We start from the raw sequence: 18,875 nt of genomic DNA, 5'->3' as shown, positions 1-18,875 counted from the left end.
GAAAAAATCGTTTTTTCCGATTAGTGCATGCAGGAAGATCACAACACCACCGGTATCAGGGATAGGGCACTGCGTACAGGAAGATCACAACACGCCCGGTATCAGGGATAGGGTACTGCATGCAGGAAGATCACAACACGCCCGGTATCAGGGATAGGCACTGCATGCAGGAAGATCATATCACTCCCGGTATCAGGGATAGGGCACTGTATGCAGGAGGATCACAACACTCCCGGTATCAGGGATAGGGCATTGCAAGGTAGAAGATCACAGCTCTCGAGATCCTGCACAGGGCAGTGCAGAGAGGAAGATCACAACACTCCTGGTATCAGGGATAGGGCACTGCATGCAGGAAGATCACAACACTCCCGGTATCAGGGATAGGGCACTGCAAGGTAGAAGATCACAGCTCTCGAGATCTTGCACAGGGCAGTGCAGAGAGGAAGATCACAACACTCCCGGTATCAGGGATAGGGCACTGCGTGCAGGAAGATCACAACACTCCTGGTATTAGGGATAGGGCACTGCATGCAGGAAGATCACAACACTCCCAGTATCAGGGATAGGGCCCTGTGTGCAGGAAGATCACAACACTCCCGGTAACAGGGATAGGGCACAAGTTCTAGTCACATTGACTGATCACATTACTTTTTTTGTCAAGCTACCAACCGTTTCCATTTCCCATCCCCCATATATTAAACCATCAAGTCAGTGGGAACCTTGGTAACATCAATAAATAAGAGGGCAGCCAATAGGAATACATATTCATTCCTAAACTGACCTTAACTGACCTGAAAAGTGTCAAATTGTATCCTTTTCTGTTAGTGCGCACTACTCCCGTTAGTGCGCACTAACCAAGAAAACAATTTTTCACGATAAATCGGGGGAATTTCTATTGTATCGCACTCTATGACGATTCCTGACGATTTAAAACTTATCGGGACGATAATCTAAATCGTTGAAAAACGATTCACATCCCTAATAAGCACTGCATCAGGCATTGTGCTGTAAATAAGACAACTCTTCACCTGTTCTGGGCCTGCCTTTTTGCATAAGACTCACTCAAGGTCATAGACACCAAATTCAGAGTCTAAATCCCAATGAAGCATTTAGCTGACCAATCTATGTTCTAAAGACTGTTTTCAAAAATAAGCATGTGGTGAGCCATTCAGTGGGCTTGGTGGTTCCTCTGCTGCAAAAGGACATCCCCCTCTTTGTCAGGAACTGCTTCAGGCTCCAGAGGAAAGTGGTATCCATCCAGACCTGCCACAAATCGATCATGGAGTGCTTCCTAACTAAGCTATCATTTATGGGTCTGAGAAGGAAGATGAGGAGTGAATATATCTACAATAAGTTGTTTAATGTACAATATATACATGTTTTCTGAAATCTGTCATGCATAAATTATATAACTTGTTTTAACTGCAATGGATCTGATATTGTGATATTGATTGTAATTGTATCTATTTCTATTTGAACAATATTTGCTTAACTTATAGTTCAAAATTTTCAGTATATGTTTTATGTAAACAGATGCGCATAACAGATATATAACTTTATAGTTTGTAACTGCAGTATAAACCAATGCTGTGATACTGATAGATAATATTGTACCATTATTTTTATTTTTTTTATAAAGTATATTTTGAAATAAAAAAATGTACATCATTCCACATCATAACGAGTCCTAAATTATTTATATCGGCAGAAGAACAGGAAATATCTCTGTCTCCCTTTAAATGGAACAGTAGGAAAAAAAATGTTATGGAAGCAAGACATGGGAGAATTTGCAACTCTGAAATAGACAAAATGGATCCTGTTCAAACTCCCATGGCCTTGACTGCATAACGGGCAGCTAGATACTGAATGACCAGTGAGCCTTCGGGAGAAGAGGCTAAGCGAAAGAGAGCTAAACAAAATCATGTCAGTACATAAGCTACTGAAAAATTGGAAGGAAAAGAGGAAATACATAATGCATATTGTAGAACTGTATCTGGAATCAGTACAGCAATAAAATGAATTAAGAATGCAGAGAATTAACTGGTAAGACCAAGAGGATTCTGAGAAACAAACCAATGAGGATTAAAACAAAGATAATAAAAACACCATGCAACTTTATTTTAGATAATTAGTTGTACCTAATTTATGTTTTAAGACAGAGATGCCTCGGGCAGCCTGCACTCACTAATGTTTTGCTGCTAACAAACACAGGTCACACAAATTCAATTACCAATAGCAAAGCAAACATTGTTAATTCCTTATTTGAAACCAGTGGGGCGTGCTAGAATTGCTCTAAAATTTCAAAAGCATGCAGAACTGTTATCCCAGATTACTTGCATAATGTAATCAAAAGAAGATACGTGTTTAAATGCAAATATGATATACAAAACCTGGACATGTACTGAGAAAAAGATCAAAAGAGCATAAAGGAAGTTTTTTTTTGGCAGGACTGGCTTTGCATGAATGCGTTTAAGAAACAAAAAAGTATTGGGAGTTCCATTCACAAGCACATTTCCTTCTGCTGCCATTGTTTCTCTATTTTCGTACATTAGGAAGTACTGGATATATTCTTTATTATTATCAATATCGTACCTGCATAGAGGCTGCATGCAACATATGACATTGTAGTGTAACAACAATACACTTTTGATCTTACTACTGCAATGTAGTATATTTACTTAATCTACACAAACTTGAAATTAAAAGAGATATTTGTGCAAAAAGGATCACATGTGCGTGTGTTCTAAAATACTTTGGGGCGGATTTTAAAAAGGTTACGCGCGTAATCCTTTTAAAAGCCTCCTGCACGCGCCGAGCCTATTTTGCATAGGCTCGGCGACGCGCACAAGCCCCGGGACACGCGTATGTCCCGGGGCTTGAAAAATGGGCGGGGAGTGGGCGGGGAGTGGGCAGGGTGGGGGGGCGGGGCCTCCAGGCACAGCGGCCATTTGCCGCTGTGCCCGGGATCGCGGGCCGGCCATCGCTAGCACAAGCAACCTACGCCTGCCCGAAGGCAGGCGCAACTTAAAAATTAAAGGTAAGGTGGGGTTTAGGTAGGGCTGGGGGGCGGAGGGAACGGAGGAAGGCTGTGCGGCTCGGCGTGCGCAAGTTGCATAAAATTGGGCGTAGATTTTAAAATCTGGCCCTATGTATTTTATAAAGGGTTCACATATGTGTCCGCATGTTATATAATCGGGTGTAGATTTTAAAATCTGGCCCTATGTATTTTATAAAGGGTTCACATACATTACCATATGTGCATGCACGAGCAAAATAGTGCATGTATGAAAGGGGCGGTCCTGGGCAGGGCCAACATTTACACCTATACGTTGCTATTTTAGAACCTGCCAAAGCAACACATGTAAGTTATGTTACTTTTGTATAATTACACCTGCTAAGTACGTGGTGTGAGAATAGAAGTATTTATTGCCAAATACAGACTGGGTGGGGGAGGGGGGCGAGCTCAGGCTGAAGATCCAGGAAGGTATCGAGGACCTACAAATAGACGGGTGGCCGAATTGGCAAAACTGGTAATTCTTAAAATTCACGGACTTGTGCATGTAAAATCCAATAACTGTTAAGTAAAATATTAGTGTCTAATTTCCATTCGTAAATGTTTAAAATTAGGAGCACAAATACATGCGTATAGCAGATGTGCGTCACCTATCCGATCAGTTTCAAATTCTCCGGCTAAGTGGCACATTTGCCGCCACTTAGCCAGATATGTAATAAAAAGTAAGTTAGCCAGAAAAGTCTTTAAAGGCTAGTTATCCGGCTATCTTGCTTATCCAGCTAAGTAGCACTTTTCATTTACTTATCTGGCTATCTCACTTAGCTAAGTTTTAAACTGTGCTACTTAGCCAGATATGTCAAAATTAACCAGCTATGTTGAAAATAGATGCCACGTATCATTTAGATATCTAAGCACATTGTAGGGTAGATTTAAATGCACTTAGCACCGTGTACGCGCATTTGCACGCAGATCTAAAATAATGTGAATGAGCAAGCATACCCCTATACACGCATACAGAGACACGCGTGCACATGTTTTAAAGTTATTCTTCCAATGTATATTTACTTTAAAACAATTTTAGAGTGATGCAATCTTCATTAATTCCTGTGATCATACACTCATTTATTTTGTCAGAAGCCATTTTAACCAATCTGTGCTCTTCCCTTTCTAAGCAGTCCTCATCTCTCTGACGTCATGTGTGTTACTGCTTTGCCTTGAACATGTCTTCTGGATCACCTCACCTTCCCCCCTTATTCCATGCTACCTCACTTTCTGGAAAAAAAGCTAAGGCATAGCTGTTCAATCAGGCCTTCCCTCAGTCTGTTTTTTAGGAAAGAATCAAATTCCCCCACCCCGGATAGTTTGCTTTTATAAGGGCACACAATGCTACGGCTATTGCTTCTGCTAATGCACCTGTTACGTCTATTAAAAACTTGATTGCACTCTGCTTTGAGAGACCACTCCTGGGGAAAAAAAGGGGCATTTCAAATGTTTGTGAATAAATACATTCACCACCTTCCCCAAAAGCTTCACGCAGTGAACACCTCCACAAATGTTATTCTTTTTCCTTCTGACAAAAGTTGTAGTACACCATGTGCTGGCGCTAAGTTGTGAAGCATAAGAGGAGGCTGGAAACCACCGGCTGGTTATCCTCACTTCTGTGGTGGGAAAATTAATGGAGACTCTGCTGAAGGAAAGGATAGTGAACTATCTACAATCCAGTGGATTGCTCAACCCGAGGCAGCATGGATTCACCAGGGGGAGGTCCTGTCAGATGAATCTGATTGATTTTTCTGATTTGGTGGCTAGAGAGAGAATTGGATCAGGGAAGAACGCTGGATGTGATTTACTTGGATTTTAGTAAAGCTTTTGATATGGTCCCACATAGGAGATTCGTGAACAAAATGAGAAGCTCGGGAGTGGATGCCAAGGTAGTAGCGTGGATTGCGAACTGATTAACTGACAGGAGACAGCGTGTAATGGAAATTGGAACCTAGTCTGAAGAAAGAACAGTGTTAAGTGGAGTGCCACAGGGATCGGTTTTGGGACCGGTTCTGTTCAATATCTTTGTGAGCAACCTGGCGAAAGGGATAGAAGGTAAAGTTTGTCTATTTGCGGATGATACTAAGATCTGTAACAGAGTGGACATGCCTGAAGGAGCATAGAGAATGAAAAGTGATTTAAGAAAGCTTGAAGAGTGGTTGAAGATTTGGCAGCTTGGATTCAATGCCAAGTAGTGCAGAGTCATGCATCTGGGGTGCAGCAATCCAAAAGAGCTGTATGTGATAGGCGGTGAAAGACTAATGCATATGGACTGGGAGAGGGACCTTGGTGTGATAGTGCCTGATGATCTGAAAGAGGTGAAGCAATGTGACAAGGCGATAGCTAAAGCCAGAAGAATGCTGGGCTGCATAGAGAGAGGAATAACCAGTAAGAAAAAAGAGGTGATAATCCCCTTGTACAGGTCCTTGGTGAGGTCTCACCTGAAGTACTGAGTTCACTACTGGTGCCCGTATCTCAAAAAGGATAAAGTCAGGATAGAGGCAGTCCAAAGAAGAGCAACCAAATTCATGAGGGGTCAGCATTGGAAGACTTATGTTGAGAGGCTGAAGGATCTGAATATGTGTGTACTCTGGAAGACAGGAGGTGCGGGGGAGATAAGATACAGACCTTCAGATACCTGAAAGGTTTAATGATGCACAATTGCCAAACCTTTTCCATTGGAAAGAAATCAATAGAACAAGAAGTTATGAAATGAGACTCCAGGGAGGATGACTCAGAACCAATGTCAGGAAATATTTCTTCACGGAGAGGATTATGAATGCCTGGAATGTCCTTCCAGAGGAGGTGGTGATGACGAAAGCAGTGAAGGAATTCAAAAGGGCATGGAATACTGTGGATCTCTAAAGGCTAGAGGATGAAAATAAAGAAAAGAGTGCAAGGGGGTAATTGGTATCTTTCTGGTGTGGCAGTTGCTACCCTTAACAAATAAAAGTATCAAGGCTTAATGCAACTCCATCATTGCTCTCTGCTTCAATGGCAGGGGTTAGGGAAAAGGGGAATTGGATTCAGATAGTAACCAAGGGCCCTGACTTTTAAGGTCTGAGGAACAAATAAACATGGGGGTAACTTTCTGATGCAGCTTTTACTACCCTTAACATTTGATGTGGCTCCATCACTGCTCTCTGTTTCCACGGCAGGGGTTAGGGAAAATTAGATTCAGACAGCATCCAAGGGCCCTGACATTTACAGTCTGGGAAACTGATAAGCGTGAGCGCAGCAGATACTGGCATAAGCTTGCTGGGCAGACTGGGTGGATCATTTGGTCATTTTCTGCCATCATTTCTATGATTCTATGATGCAGGGTCATGACTCCACTGAGTTTTTCTTCCTCCTTTTCCCCAAACGCAACCTCCGAGGCATGACTCCACTCAGTTCCACTGCTTCCTTTTTCCCCAAAGCATGTCTGAGGCAAGACTCTGCTGAGTTCTTCTGCCTCCTTTTCCCCAAATGCAACCTCTGAGGCATGATTCCAATGACCTCCCCTGCCTGCTTTATTTATTTTATTTAAAAATTCTTCTATACCGTCATTAAGTTGGATAACCATCACAACGGTTTACAAAAAGGCACGATAAAGAAAATTATCAGTGGTATAGAATACAAATTAAACATGTGCCATCATAGTACGGTAACATATTTTAGTACGATAAACTATGTGTTTGCTCCACCAGTGAGGTAAGACTCCACTGTCTTCCCCTGCCTGCTTCACCCACTTTACTCCATTTGAGGAAAAGCAGGCAGGGGAAGAGAGTGGAGTCATGCCTCAGGAGTGATATGTGCAAAATACCACTGGAGCATCAATCCACTGTGATCCTCTGCCTTTTCTCCAAATACCACCACTGAAGAATATCAGCTTGTCTTACTTCAACCCGAACTTCTGTGGCCTGATACTTACAGCTACAGCATGCCGTGTTTCAACCATTACCACTGAGGCCTGACACTTACAGCTAGGTCATACTATGTTCCAACCATTACCACTGTGACCTGATACATCCAGCTAGAGCATTCCATGCTCCACCATATCCACTCAGGTCTGACATATCCTGCATAAGCCTGTCTTGCTACAGCCGTCACCTCCATGGTCTGACATTTCCAGCTACAGCATCCCATGACCCATTCGCAGTTCCACTGCACTGCACACTTGGGTACCTATCTATGATGTGCATGGTTTATTCCATGACACAAACATATCCTATTGGACTGGTGTATCAACCAAGTGCAGCCATACTTTGACTGGAAGAAGCATCCCTCTATACAGTTGTCTGTATAATTCAATAGAATGACTGGCATCTCCCATGCCATGCTGCCTTAATGCTATACCCCTTATCCTATACCTTCAAATCCTTGTACCACTTGGCAGATGAAATTTAATGTGGATAAGTGCAAGGTGATGCATATAGGGAATAAAAACCCATGCTATAGTTACACAATGTTAGGTTCCATATTAGGAGCTACCAACCAAGAAAGAGATCTAGGCATCATATTGGATAACACATTGAAATCACTGGTTCAGTGTGTTGCGGCAGTCAAAAAAGCAAACAGAATGTTGGGAATTATTAGAAAGGGAATGGTGAAATAAAACGGAAAATGTCATAATGCCTCTGTATCGCTCCATGATGAGACTCACCTTGAATACTGTTTACAATTCTGGTCGCCGCATCTCAAAAAAGATATAGTTGCGATGGAGAAGGTACAGAGAAGGGTGACCAAAATGATAAAGGGGATGGAACAGCTCCCCTATGAGGAAAGACTAAAGAGGTTAGGATTTTTCATCTTGGAGAAGAGACAGCTGAGGGGGGATATGATAGAGGTATTTAAAATCATGAGAGGTCTAGAATGGGTAAATGTGAATTGGTTATTTACTCTTTTGGATAATAGAAGGGCTAGGGGGCACTCCATGAAGTTAGCATGTGGCACATTTAAAACTAATCAGAGAAAGTTCTTTTTCACTCAACGCACAATTAAACTCTGGAATTTGTTGCCAGCGTAGCTGGGTTTAAAAAAGGATTGGATAAGTTCTTGGAGGAGAAGTCCATTACCTGCTATTAATTAAGCTAACTTAGAAAATAGGCACTGCTCTTACTAGCAACGGTAACATGGAATAGACTTCGTTTTTGGGTACTTGCCAGGTTCTTATGGCCTGGATTGGCCACTGTTGGAAACAGGATGCTGGGCTTGTTGGACCCTTGGTCTGACCCAGTATGGCATGTTCTTATGGCCTTGCTGCCATGTGCAGATATTACACCTTGAAATTCTTAACTCCTTTCTGCCACTGTACCTTCCTGGCATACTCCATCTCTTACACTTTGAGGTCTTCTTGACAATACCATTCTGATTCTTGGTCTCTTTATCTGTTTTCTGCTTCATTCCCCCTTCATGGTACCTTAGGGTCCTGAAGCCACTTTTAGTGCCACTTTGCCTCTCGTAATGCCATCAATTGTTCATGAAACTATTGCTGGGTTAGAATCCTCTTTTTAAACCTTGGGGTGTTCTGCCTCCTCTTACTTATGCTTTGCTCCACTCATATTGCATTAAAGAATTCTTACGAAAACCATAAGTCTGATACCCCTTTGCGGAGTCTTATGGTACTATTTATGCCACTTTGCCACACTCTAAATACCTTGCAGTTCTTTCCCCCTTCTGATGATTTCTTCTCACAAGTTTCATTAGAATTGATATAAAACTCCAATGTTCTAGAGCCTATAATAAACTGTAATACTTTCCACATAGGTTTTAATGGAAAACAAATGAAACTAATGACATGAAAAAACAAAAGAAATGTTTCATATTGAAACTAATGAAATGAATATGGGTCGCAATGAACCAAATGAACAAACCAAAATGAATGTTTTGGTTCGGTACATCCCTATTAATTAGGTGAATGGGCAGACTCAATAGGCCATATGGTCTTTTTCTACCATCATATTTCTGTTGCACTGGAGGTGGACCCTTGGCCTGGTGTAGGATTGGTACGGCGCTCTGGTCGGACCCAGAGAGCACCTGCCACCAGGAGGCGGAGCACATGAGGAGACAGAGGCTAACTGGAGCTTCACCAATAACAGTCCAGGGTTTCCGCAGGTTGAGCCCTTGGGTACCCGGACCGCCTGGACTTAGGTGGGCCTCAGATGGTCTCCTGGAGAGGTAGCAGAGAGGTGTGCCCACCACGAGCAAGGGTGCTTGGCTAACGCAGATAGGATGGACTAGACCCAAACTGGAAGCTCCAGAGACCTCAAGGAGGTCACAGTTCAGGAAGGTTCTCCGGGCGAGACAGGCAGGTGGAAACCGTGAGTGGATTCCCAGCAGGCTGGTCTGGTAGTCACAGTAGGCCAGAAGAGAGTATCCGAGTGAAGCGCAAGGGTCAGAGCCAGAGTATCAGTCCAGAGGTAGTCAGCCAAAGCAGGGGTCAATACCAAGGTCAGTCCAAACATAGTCAAGGCAAGCGAGGGTCAGTTCCAGGCAGCAGACAGGAGAATGGTCAGGCAGGCAAAGGTCAGTACCAGAGGTCAGTCTGAAGGGGTACTACCTGGGCAGGACACAGGAACACATGGATACACAGGAACAGGAAGACGCTGGAACAAGGAGATGCTGGAACAAGGAACACTGGAAACCAGAGTAGGCAAACAAATAACACCACGGTGTCAACCCGATTGCCAAGGCGAGGTCCTGGGGGACAGGACCTCGCTTTTATATGAGGTTTACGTGACATCATCAGTCTGCGCCGCGGAGCTGGTTCCCATCCTTGGCCCTTTAAAGGACCAGGCGGTCCGCGCGTGTGCACCTAGGGGGCGGGGCCGGCGTGGACGCTGCATCCCGGCGTGGAGCTAGGCCCGACATGAAGGGCCTGGGAATACGCCGCCGTGGAGCGCTGCGGATGGGAGGCACTTGCAGCGGCAGCAGGAAAGGAAGGCCCGGAAACCGACAACGCAGGGGCAAGGTGAGCAGGCCTGGGTGCAGGCCTAGCGCGGACGGGACGCACAACAATTTCTATGTTTCTATAAATCTGTCTTTGATATAGATTGAAACACAGATTGGGTTTTGAAGTTATAATTATTTTAAAAAGTAGATTTAGAAGTCCAGATTTACGCTTATTCTACAAGATATACATAAGTAGCTCTGTGATTTAAAAAAAAAAAAAAAAAAGATTAGTAAAATCAGTAAAAATACTGGAAGGTCTCTTAAAAAGGAACTAATGAGCACCGATTTGTTTTTCAAAAGTGCACAAAGCATAAAGTACTCTGTATCATTTAAAAATGTTAATATTGGGTCATTGTACTTTAAGGGGGTCCATATTCAGCCACTGAGCATCTAGATAAGTTAGCCGGATACATCTAACCATCTAACAACTGAGATATTCAGTAGCAAGGCAGTGCCAGTGAATAATCCTGGCTATCTTAAAAGTTAGCCGGATAAATATATCCGGCTAACTTTAGACCTGCCTGCAGCCCGGCCAGAGATAGCAAGTTAGGTTCACCAGCTAACTCCGCTCCTCCCTGGAATGCCTACTGCCTACCCCAGGAACACGCCCAACAAAATCTGCTAAATTCTAGCTGGATAAAGACTTATCCGGCTAGAGCGTTGCCAGATAAGTCACCAAATATCATCTAAATGGCTTTTGAATATCTACCCTTAAATCTTAAGAAACTTCCCTCTAATTTCCTTGAACACTAGGGGTAGTTATGTTAGAAAGAAAGGCACCTATTACCTCGTGTAATTCTTGCTATAATTGGTCAACGCTGGCTATGATTTCACAAAGGATACCACACAGACCATTAACCAATCAGATGCCGGTCCATGTGAAGTCATTTTATGCCACTGTTCTAACCATGGCTGTTAGCCTCTCTCTCCCCAGGTTCAGAGAAATTACAGGGGAGATCCCTAAAGAATTGATTTAGCAGTACATTTTTAGTGCTACAGGTTGATTACTGATACCTGCTATGCGTACTTCGCAAACATTGAACAGTACACGAAGCACACAGCTTTCTTTTGATTGGCATGTCACTTATACATGTAGATTGTTATATGTACTGCAACAAGCCACGTGCAGAGGGAAACAGCAAAACAGTGCCCAGGAAAAACTGAGGCTACCCGCAAAAGCAAGCATCAGAAAGCCTCTTATACACATAAGACATTATTGAAGACAAAAAAGAAATACAACAAAGGGCCATATTAATATTCTTCACTTTTTTCTTGCTGCTCTGCGATATCTGATGTGTGCTAAGTGTTTTCCCGCATACTTTTGGAATTTTATATTGACTGCTACAGAATTACTTGGCTGTTTTTTTTATGGATGAACAACGCCTCAACTGTTCCGCACACATAGAATTTCATACAGGATTTCCTTACTGCTGCAGAATCTGCTCCTGATCACAGAGTTTCCACTTAATGTTTTCCTATACATTGAACACTATTTTTATATTACAAACTTAGCAAGAAGAGAGAAGAAAAAAATGGAGAATGGCTCATATTCTAAACGTTCTCTATGCAGAAACAAATTCAGCATTCTCAGAAGCGGCCCTAGGCAGGTTTAGCATTGATGCAAAAAATGCGTTAAGTAGAGAAGGCAAACTGTGAAAAACCTTTAAAAGATCCGAAAGTTCTGTTATCTTTTTCTGAGAAAAAAAAAAGGAATTTAAAATTAATCAGAATTTAAATTTAAGCATCACGTATTCAGCATGAGAGCTAAATCTCAATGGACAAACATGGATAGGTTAAGACCCAAGTACTCACCCTGTTAAATGTCAATTTTAGCCCAAGTTCTCAGCCTCCTTGTTTAATGTAATGCTTTTTAATGCAGATTTTGTTTTAATGTAAACCGAATTGATTTGTAACTTGTTACAAGAATTTCGGTATATAAGAGCCCTAAATAAATAAATAAATAAATAAGACAGTTTACTCAGATTTGGAATTCACCAAATATTGTAGATAATACTTAAATGAGATCTGAGACAGTTTGGCATTCTTATATCTCATAATTGCTTCAATATTTTCAATAACTTATTAGGAAAAAAACCACAACAACAAGACAGACATTTTTTTTCCCCATGTACAGTGGCTTATTTATTCATTTTTTACTATTTCTGTGATAATATATGGACCCATTTTATACTGTGCAACTGCTCCAGAAATGCATAATGTTGGCTATGCCAGTGTACTGTGTAAACCTTGAAGCAGAATTTCCCCTCAGTCTTCCACAAAATTGAAGTCTTCTGTATGACAGCACTGCTACCTACAGAGAAATGTCCACAAGTGCAGTGCAATCTCTTTAAACTGTTTCAGCTCAGATTTTGGCTGTGCCCTTGATCTGCAACAGTGGCATCATTTTGGAGATTGAGCTTGCAGGGAAGGATTGTGGCCTAGTGGTTAGTGCAGTGAATTTGCAAGCCAGGGGGATATGCCAATGAATTCAAATCCTACTGCACCCCGTAATTCATTTCTTAGCATAGACAGCAGTGGTTGGATAGCACAGCTGCAGTATGATAGCAAGCCTTTCCTATTCCAGAGGTGGCTGTATACACATTTGTGAAGTAATAAATTGTAAAGCGCTTTGGAATAAAAATTGTTTTACCTTTTTCCACTTACAGCCTGTGTAGCTGTTACGCCACCTCACTTCCTTGCCTGTTTCACGTACATCTTGAACTACACTATACACCAAACCAATCCTCCATGCTTGTTTCCTAACAACTTTTCCCCCATGACTTTCCTACCTCCTAAGTCTCCAAAATGAGTATTCAGAATAAAAAAAAATAACATTTCTTCTGGCTCAAGGTTCCCCAAATTTGGTAGGAACCCTCACCCACGATCTCTTTTCCATAATGAAGAGGTTATATTTGCATTCTTTTGTTCTATAAACCCGGTTCATGTGCATATTTTGGTCATGCTGCACACTAGATCTAGTTGAAGAGCCAGAGGATTCACTTTAGGAAACCTTACTGTTGCTCAATAGACCTTTATTAGGGTCCAGTCTCATCTAAGAGAGTCTTCAGACTCCTCCATGGACTCTTTTGTTCCCTGGCATACACTATATCATTATTAAACACTTAACAAATGTTGTGACTGGTTAGCAATAAGAATGAAAATTTGAAAAAGTTCTCTTTAAGTGAAGTGACATCTCTGGCGATAATACAGAGGACTGGAAAATTCCACACAGTTACCTAAAAGTCAGCAAATCTGAGATTCATCTTGGATGTTTACAACTCTTTTTTTTTTTTTTTTATTAAGGGTGAGAAAAAGAGCTTTTTTTTCTTCTTCCAAGAAAACCGGCATGGTTTTATTGGCTTTTGTTTAAACTTCTCGGAGGACCCTCTCATGAAACAGTACTGGGACAGGTCAGCTCCCTCAGGAGACAAGTGGAGGAACTTAGAAGGAGGTGGCAGGACGGAGAAGCACCCAGGAGAATGAGGACTACATGGATGAAATGCAAAGAATTACCACCCCCGATTCATTCGGTATCTATCTCGGGCCCATCAACTAAAGCCCAGCTCCGTCCTGCAATTTATATTTTTAAAAACTGGCAAAAGCCACCCCACCTCAGAACCCATAGATAAGGAAGTGAATTAGGCAAACCTTTCAGCCTTGCACACACGAACCCCCCCCCCCCCCCCCCAACATACACACACACTCCCACATCCTTTACAGACGCACACAATTAAATTATGCATTTACAATTAATTTTACATGAAAAACAACATTCAAGAGTATTCTGAGGCAAAAATATCACTTACAACATGCATATTACATTTACATGCACTCCTGTGGTGCCAACCAGAAAAGTCTGCAAAAAAGCCACTTGAAACTCCTATGGAATTAGACTTTTTGTAATGCATATTGGATGTGAGCTTGGCCCTCAGAAAGCCATGAACAAACAGAATTACCATTACAATATAGTAAATCTCCCATACCAAAACAACCCTAACAACCTTATCTATGAAAAGGCAACACTGCATATATTACACCAGGCCCTAGAACACCAATAAAACTCTTATTAGGAAACCAGGTTACTATAAATCTCTTCACAAAAATTACATGCAGGCAAAATACTTTACCTCAGTCACATATGCAGAGCACAGAGAGACCCTCGCCAAATACAGAATAAGGAGATCAGAAAATATTAGCGGAATTGTGCTGAGAAGAACTGAACTGGAACCAGGCAGCACCAGTGACACACTAGCCAGCCTCTACATGCAGAGCAACAATGGAAAAATAGCAACATTACCATGCTTCATAAAACATTAAATAAGATCAAGAAATATAAAACATTAAACGTAATAGTAAAGTCATATTCATAAAAAGAATATTTCAAACCAGTTAATTAACAGAATACCTAAAATTTCTCAAACACCAAAACAAATTTCAAAAATCTGAAGAATAAAGAATCCAATTAGAAAATGTTCTATTCCCCCCCCCCCCCCCCCCCAAAAAAAAATATTTTTTTTTTTTCAAAAGAGCAGGATCATCAAATTACACCCAATAATTGAAACTAAGGATTTAAAAGTCTGCTCTCCATACCTGGGATCTGATTTCCAGTCACCCTGAGATTGTTGTGGATTGGGGGAGATAGGCCCGCACAAATATTATCTTCTGTCTCACACACATTCATTCTCTCACACACTCCCTCTCTCTAGCATACACAGGCTGCCTCTCTCTCATCCTCACAGATACATTATGTGTGTATGCGTGCCTGTGAGAGCCTATATGTGACACATAGACTCTCACAGGCACACGAACATACACAAACAAGCTCTCACGTAGACACATTCACAGGTCTCACACAGACACACACAGAAGCTCTCACACAGACACACACATAGGCTCTTACACAGTCACATACACAGACAGGTTCTCACACAGTCACAGACACACACACACACACATACAGACGCACATAGGATCTCACCCAGACACACACACACATGCACACCCAAACAGGCTCTCAGGCACACACAGGCTCTCACTCTTTCACACATACATACGAGTTCACATACACACAAGGTCTCCTGTTACCTCCTCCTGTGCTGTCTTCGGGCTGTGGTGGGATGAGCTCCACCACACCCCGTGGGTCTCCTTCTGTCTTTGGGCCGCGGTGCCTCGGGCCTGCTGCTATCTTTGGCTCCGGGTATGGGCATGGTGCGTGCATACCTGCACACAGCTTCGCTCCCCCCACCCCACCCCCAAGCAGGAAAATCAATGGGCTGCACAGCCCGAAGATAGCAGGAGGCCAGCGCTCTCTCCTTCTTCGGCTGCCGGCTGGTTAGGCTCTGCCACCGGCCCGCCACCTCCCTGGATGTGCCACTCCGTGCAAATGCATGGTATGCACACCCGGTTGCGCCGGGCCTGATGAAATACTTATCGAGGCATCCAAGATGGAAAACTTAAACAGAGGAGAAGTTGAAACTGGGATCACAAGATGATAACTGGACTCAGATTACAATAACCACTAGACCATACACTCCAGTTCTGGTTTACCTTGAGCTGATCAGCTGAAGAACTGGTATGCAGCCCTGGAAGCGGAAGAGAGGAAACCATCCCTGGATGAGAAGGAAACCCCCAAACTACAGGCTCAACAACCACTAAACCTAGGAGGTGGAGGGTAGTAGTAGTAGTTGGTGACTCACTTCTGAGGGGCATGGAGGCATCCATCTACCAACCAGACATGTTGTCCCAGGAATTGTGCTTTCGAACAGGTGCCAAAACCCAAGCCATTGTGGAGGCCTTGCCAAGAAAGGATCAGAGGAAGGAGGGGTAGCCTCCTGGCCCGCAGGGGGATTGGCGCCCCCCTCCCCTTCCCCCACTCACCCTCGGCGCTCCAGCTCGGACCCACTGGCGGGCCCCCGCTTTCCCCTATGAGGAAAGGCTAAAGAGGTTAGAGCTGTTCAGCTTCGGGAAGAGACGGCTGACGTGAGATATGATAGAGGTCTATAAAATCATGAGAGGACTAAAATGGGTAAATGTGAATCCGTCATTTACTCTTTCAGATAACAGAAGGACTAAGGGACATTCCATGAAGTTTGCAAGTAGCACATTTAAAACAAATTAGAGATAAAATTATTTTTCACTCAATGCACAATTGAGCTCTGGAATTCACTGCCAGAGAATGTGGTTAGGGCAATTAGTGTAACTGGGTTTATTAAAAGTCTAGATATTAGATAATGTCCTGGAGGAGAAATCTATAAACTGCTATTAATAAAGCTGACTGACGAAATAGCCAGGGCTATTTATTTATTTATTTATTTATTTATTAACTTTTATTTACCGACATTCGTGAAACACATCATGCCGGTTTACAAAAAACTCAAACGGAGGAAAGTTACAATATAACAATAAAACAGTAAAACAGATAAATAGATAATAAAACAATAGCACAATAGAGCAATAATACAGGGGAGGGGAGTGGGAAGCGAGGATACCGGAAGGGTGGGAGAGGGGGAGCTAGAGGGGAGGGCAAGGCTGGACTGAAGGAGTGAAAAAACACAAATAGATGCAACTATATACAGTTGACGATAAGTACAGTTACAATCAGATTGTAGAGCTAATGAGGTGTTGAGAGACATTTGCTTAACAGTATTCACTTAAATATGAGATAAGAGGGGTTAGAAGGATTTAACGGGCGGCATTAGAGGGAAAAGGGGGGTCAAAGGTTAGCAAAGGAGGGTAGAGGAGAGGCAGGGTGAGTAGGGCGGGGAAGGGGTACAGAGGCTTAAAATATACAAGGATCTCTTTAACTACATAGAGATACGGGCTATTACTGGTATTAACAGCATGGGATCTATTTAATGTTTGGGTACTTGCCAGGTACTTATAACCTGGACTGGCCACCTTTGAAAACAGGCTGCTGGGCTTGATGGACCCTCGCTTTGACCCAGTATGGCAACTTCTGTTAACTTAGCAATTATTAGTTAAGCTTATCCTATCCTGTATCTGTTTTATTAATAATGGAACAAGATGTACCAATAAACCAGAATTTATAACTTCGAAATAAAACATATAATGCATGGAGCTTCTTATTTCAGTTTATCCATACCAGCCCTATTATTTTATAGGGGCAAAGTCAAACCTGCGATTGTCGCCCTTAATCAGTGGTGCAAAAGCAGTTGCATTGATAAGCCACGAATAGTACTTCTTACAAACCAGTAGTTTTCTCCCATCATAAAAATATCTTTACTGGAATAATAAAGGTTAAAAAAAACAAACAAACCCAGGAGAAGTTGTTGCAAATCAAATTAAGTATGCACGTTGCATTAAAATGCCATCGGGTTAACATTTTCTTGAAGCAAAACTAAATTTTCTGGTTATAATGTAAATAACGACGTTTAAATTGTATGGCCCTAAGTACTTTGTCAGAGGTCAATGCAAAGTGGTAATGCGGAATGATTTTTTTTATGATTGAAAGGATCAAAGGGTATTTGAATCTGCTGCGGGGGGGCGGTTTCCCCTTAGAGATCCTGAAAAAGAACAGAATCGGTAAAGCATGGGAAACAGTACCTGCAACCAAAGAAGCCTTATAACTGAACTCTAGAAAACATTTGGGGGGTGGGGGGCAGGGGAGAGAACATTAAAGTAATCTGGGAAGAAAGTTAACCGTCCCTTAGATGAGACGCAGATCCTGCACTGCAAATGACCCCGGCTTTAAAGGCGAACCCGCCGTCTCCGCCTAAGGCTGCAGCCGCCAGGGCACCGCAGGGAGCCCTGCCCCGAGGACGCGGGCACTCACGGGATCGTCGCCGGGATGTCCTCCTCCGCCCTGAAGCGTCTGGTCCACAGCAGCACCTTCTTGTCGAAGCGGGAGGGCTGGTAGCCGGGCACCTTGCCCCCGCTCTGGGCTGTGGGGAAGAGGGAGAGAGAGGCGGCGGGTCAGGACGCAATGGATCAGGCGCGAATATCGGTTCCGTTTGGGAGAGGACGGGCAGAGAAAGGATCAAAGGGGGGAGGGAGGGGGGGCCTCCTGGCCCGCAGAGGGGATCGGCGCCCCTCCCCTTCCCCCCCCCACTCACCCCCGGCGCTCCGGCTCGGACCGCTGGCGGGCCCCCGCTTCCAGAGCCGGAGGGGCAGCAGGGCCCGGCCCAGGGCGGCTCCGCAGCGAGCTGCAGCCGGCAGCATGGCAGCTCAGGACAGGGCAGGGCTGCACCGATCGGCCGTCTCGCCGTTGTCGGCCACCTCGGCTCTGCCACTCCAAGTTTCCCCGAAAGCCGCTGAAGTGGTTCCTGAGGAGCCGCCCCCCTCCCCTCGGCACATCCCCCCCGTGGGAGAGGGAAATGCTGGGCTCTGCGGTCAGTTTCTGCCACCTAGAGCACCAGCTCCCGGGCCACAGGCAGGGGGAGAAGCTGCTGGCAAGAGTTGCGAGAGTTTACAGAACTGGCCTTTTAGAGGTAACTTTTTATAACTGCCGGCCCTAGGACCGAAGGCTGCCTGGAGAAACAGCAGGCAGGATTTTAACCTCAAACGTTCAGTGGATTGGTGCCTACAAGATCTGGCCGCATGCACCCACATATTTTATTCTCAAATTATTTATTTGTTAAGTTTCAATTCAAAGTAAGCAAATCCTGACTTAACAAAAAAATCATTAAAAGGAAAAAGCAATTGGAAAACCAAAGAACATCAACAACAACCGATGCAAAACCGAGCGCAGCGGCTAGTGCACGGCTTAACATGCGATTGGACGTGCTATATTTACAGCAGAATGATGAGCCGGGCGAAAATGTGCAGCTGGCCACATTGCCATGGTGCATTTTCACCTGCCGCACACACTTTCGCACCCATAGTGCCATGGGAAAAGGTACAGTTATTTTCCCACAGTGCTGCTGGCCAT

The 18,875-nt window shown here is 43.5% G+C and overlaps 1 protein-coding gene across 2 annotated transcripts in view; it reads right to left on the bottom strand.

The window, feature by feature from the left end:
• Nucleotides 1-18,384, bottom strand: part of FAM162B (family with sequence similarity 162 member B) — a 51,286-nt gene extending 32,902 nt beyond the window's left edge. The window contains exons 1-2 of one of the 2 annotated variants that reach the window (XM_029596446.1): nt 18,061-18,384; nt 17,781-17,889 (exon numbers count right to left, since the gene is read on the bottom strand). In XM_029596446.1, the coding sequence (XP_029452306.1) occupies nt 17,781-17,889; nt 18,061-18,166 (215 nt within the window). In that variant the 5' untranslated portion in view covers nt 18,167-18,384. The remainder of the gene's footprint in view (nt 1-17,780; nt 17,890-18,060) is intronic. The other variant, XM_029596447.1, reaches the window with a different exon arrangement.
• Nucleotides 18,385-18,875: the final 491 nt, after the last annotated feature.

Source organism: Rhinatrema bivittatum, chromosome 3, assembly GCF_901001135.1.
Source record: "Rhinatrema bivittatum chromosome 3, aRhiBiv1.1, whole genome shotgun sequence".
In the NCBI taxonomy this organism is placed as follows: domain Eukaryota; kingdom Metazoa; phylum Chordata; class Amphibia; order Gymnophiona; family Rhinatrematidae; genus Rhinatrema; species Rhinatrema bivittatum.
The sequence above is the reverse complement of the archived record's forward strand: the minus strand, read 5'-3'. Positions and strand labels throughout refer to the sequence as shown.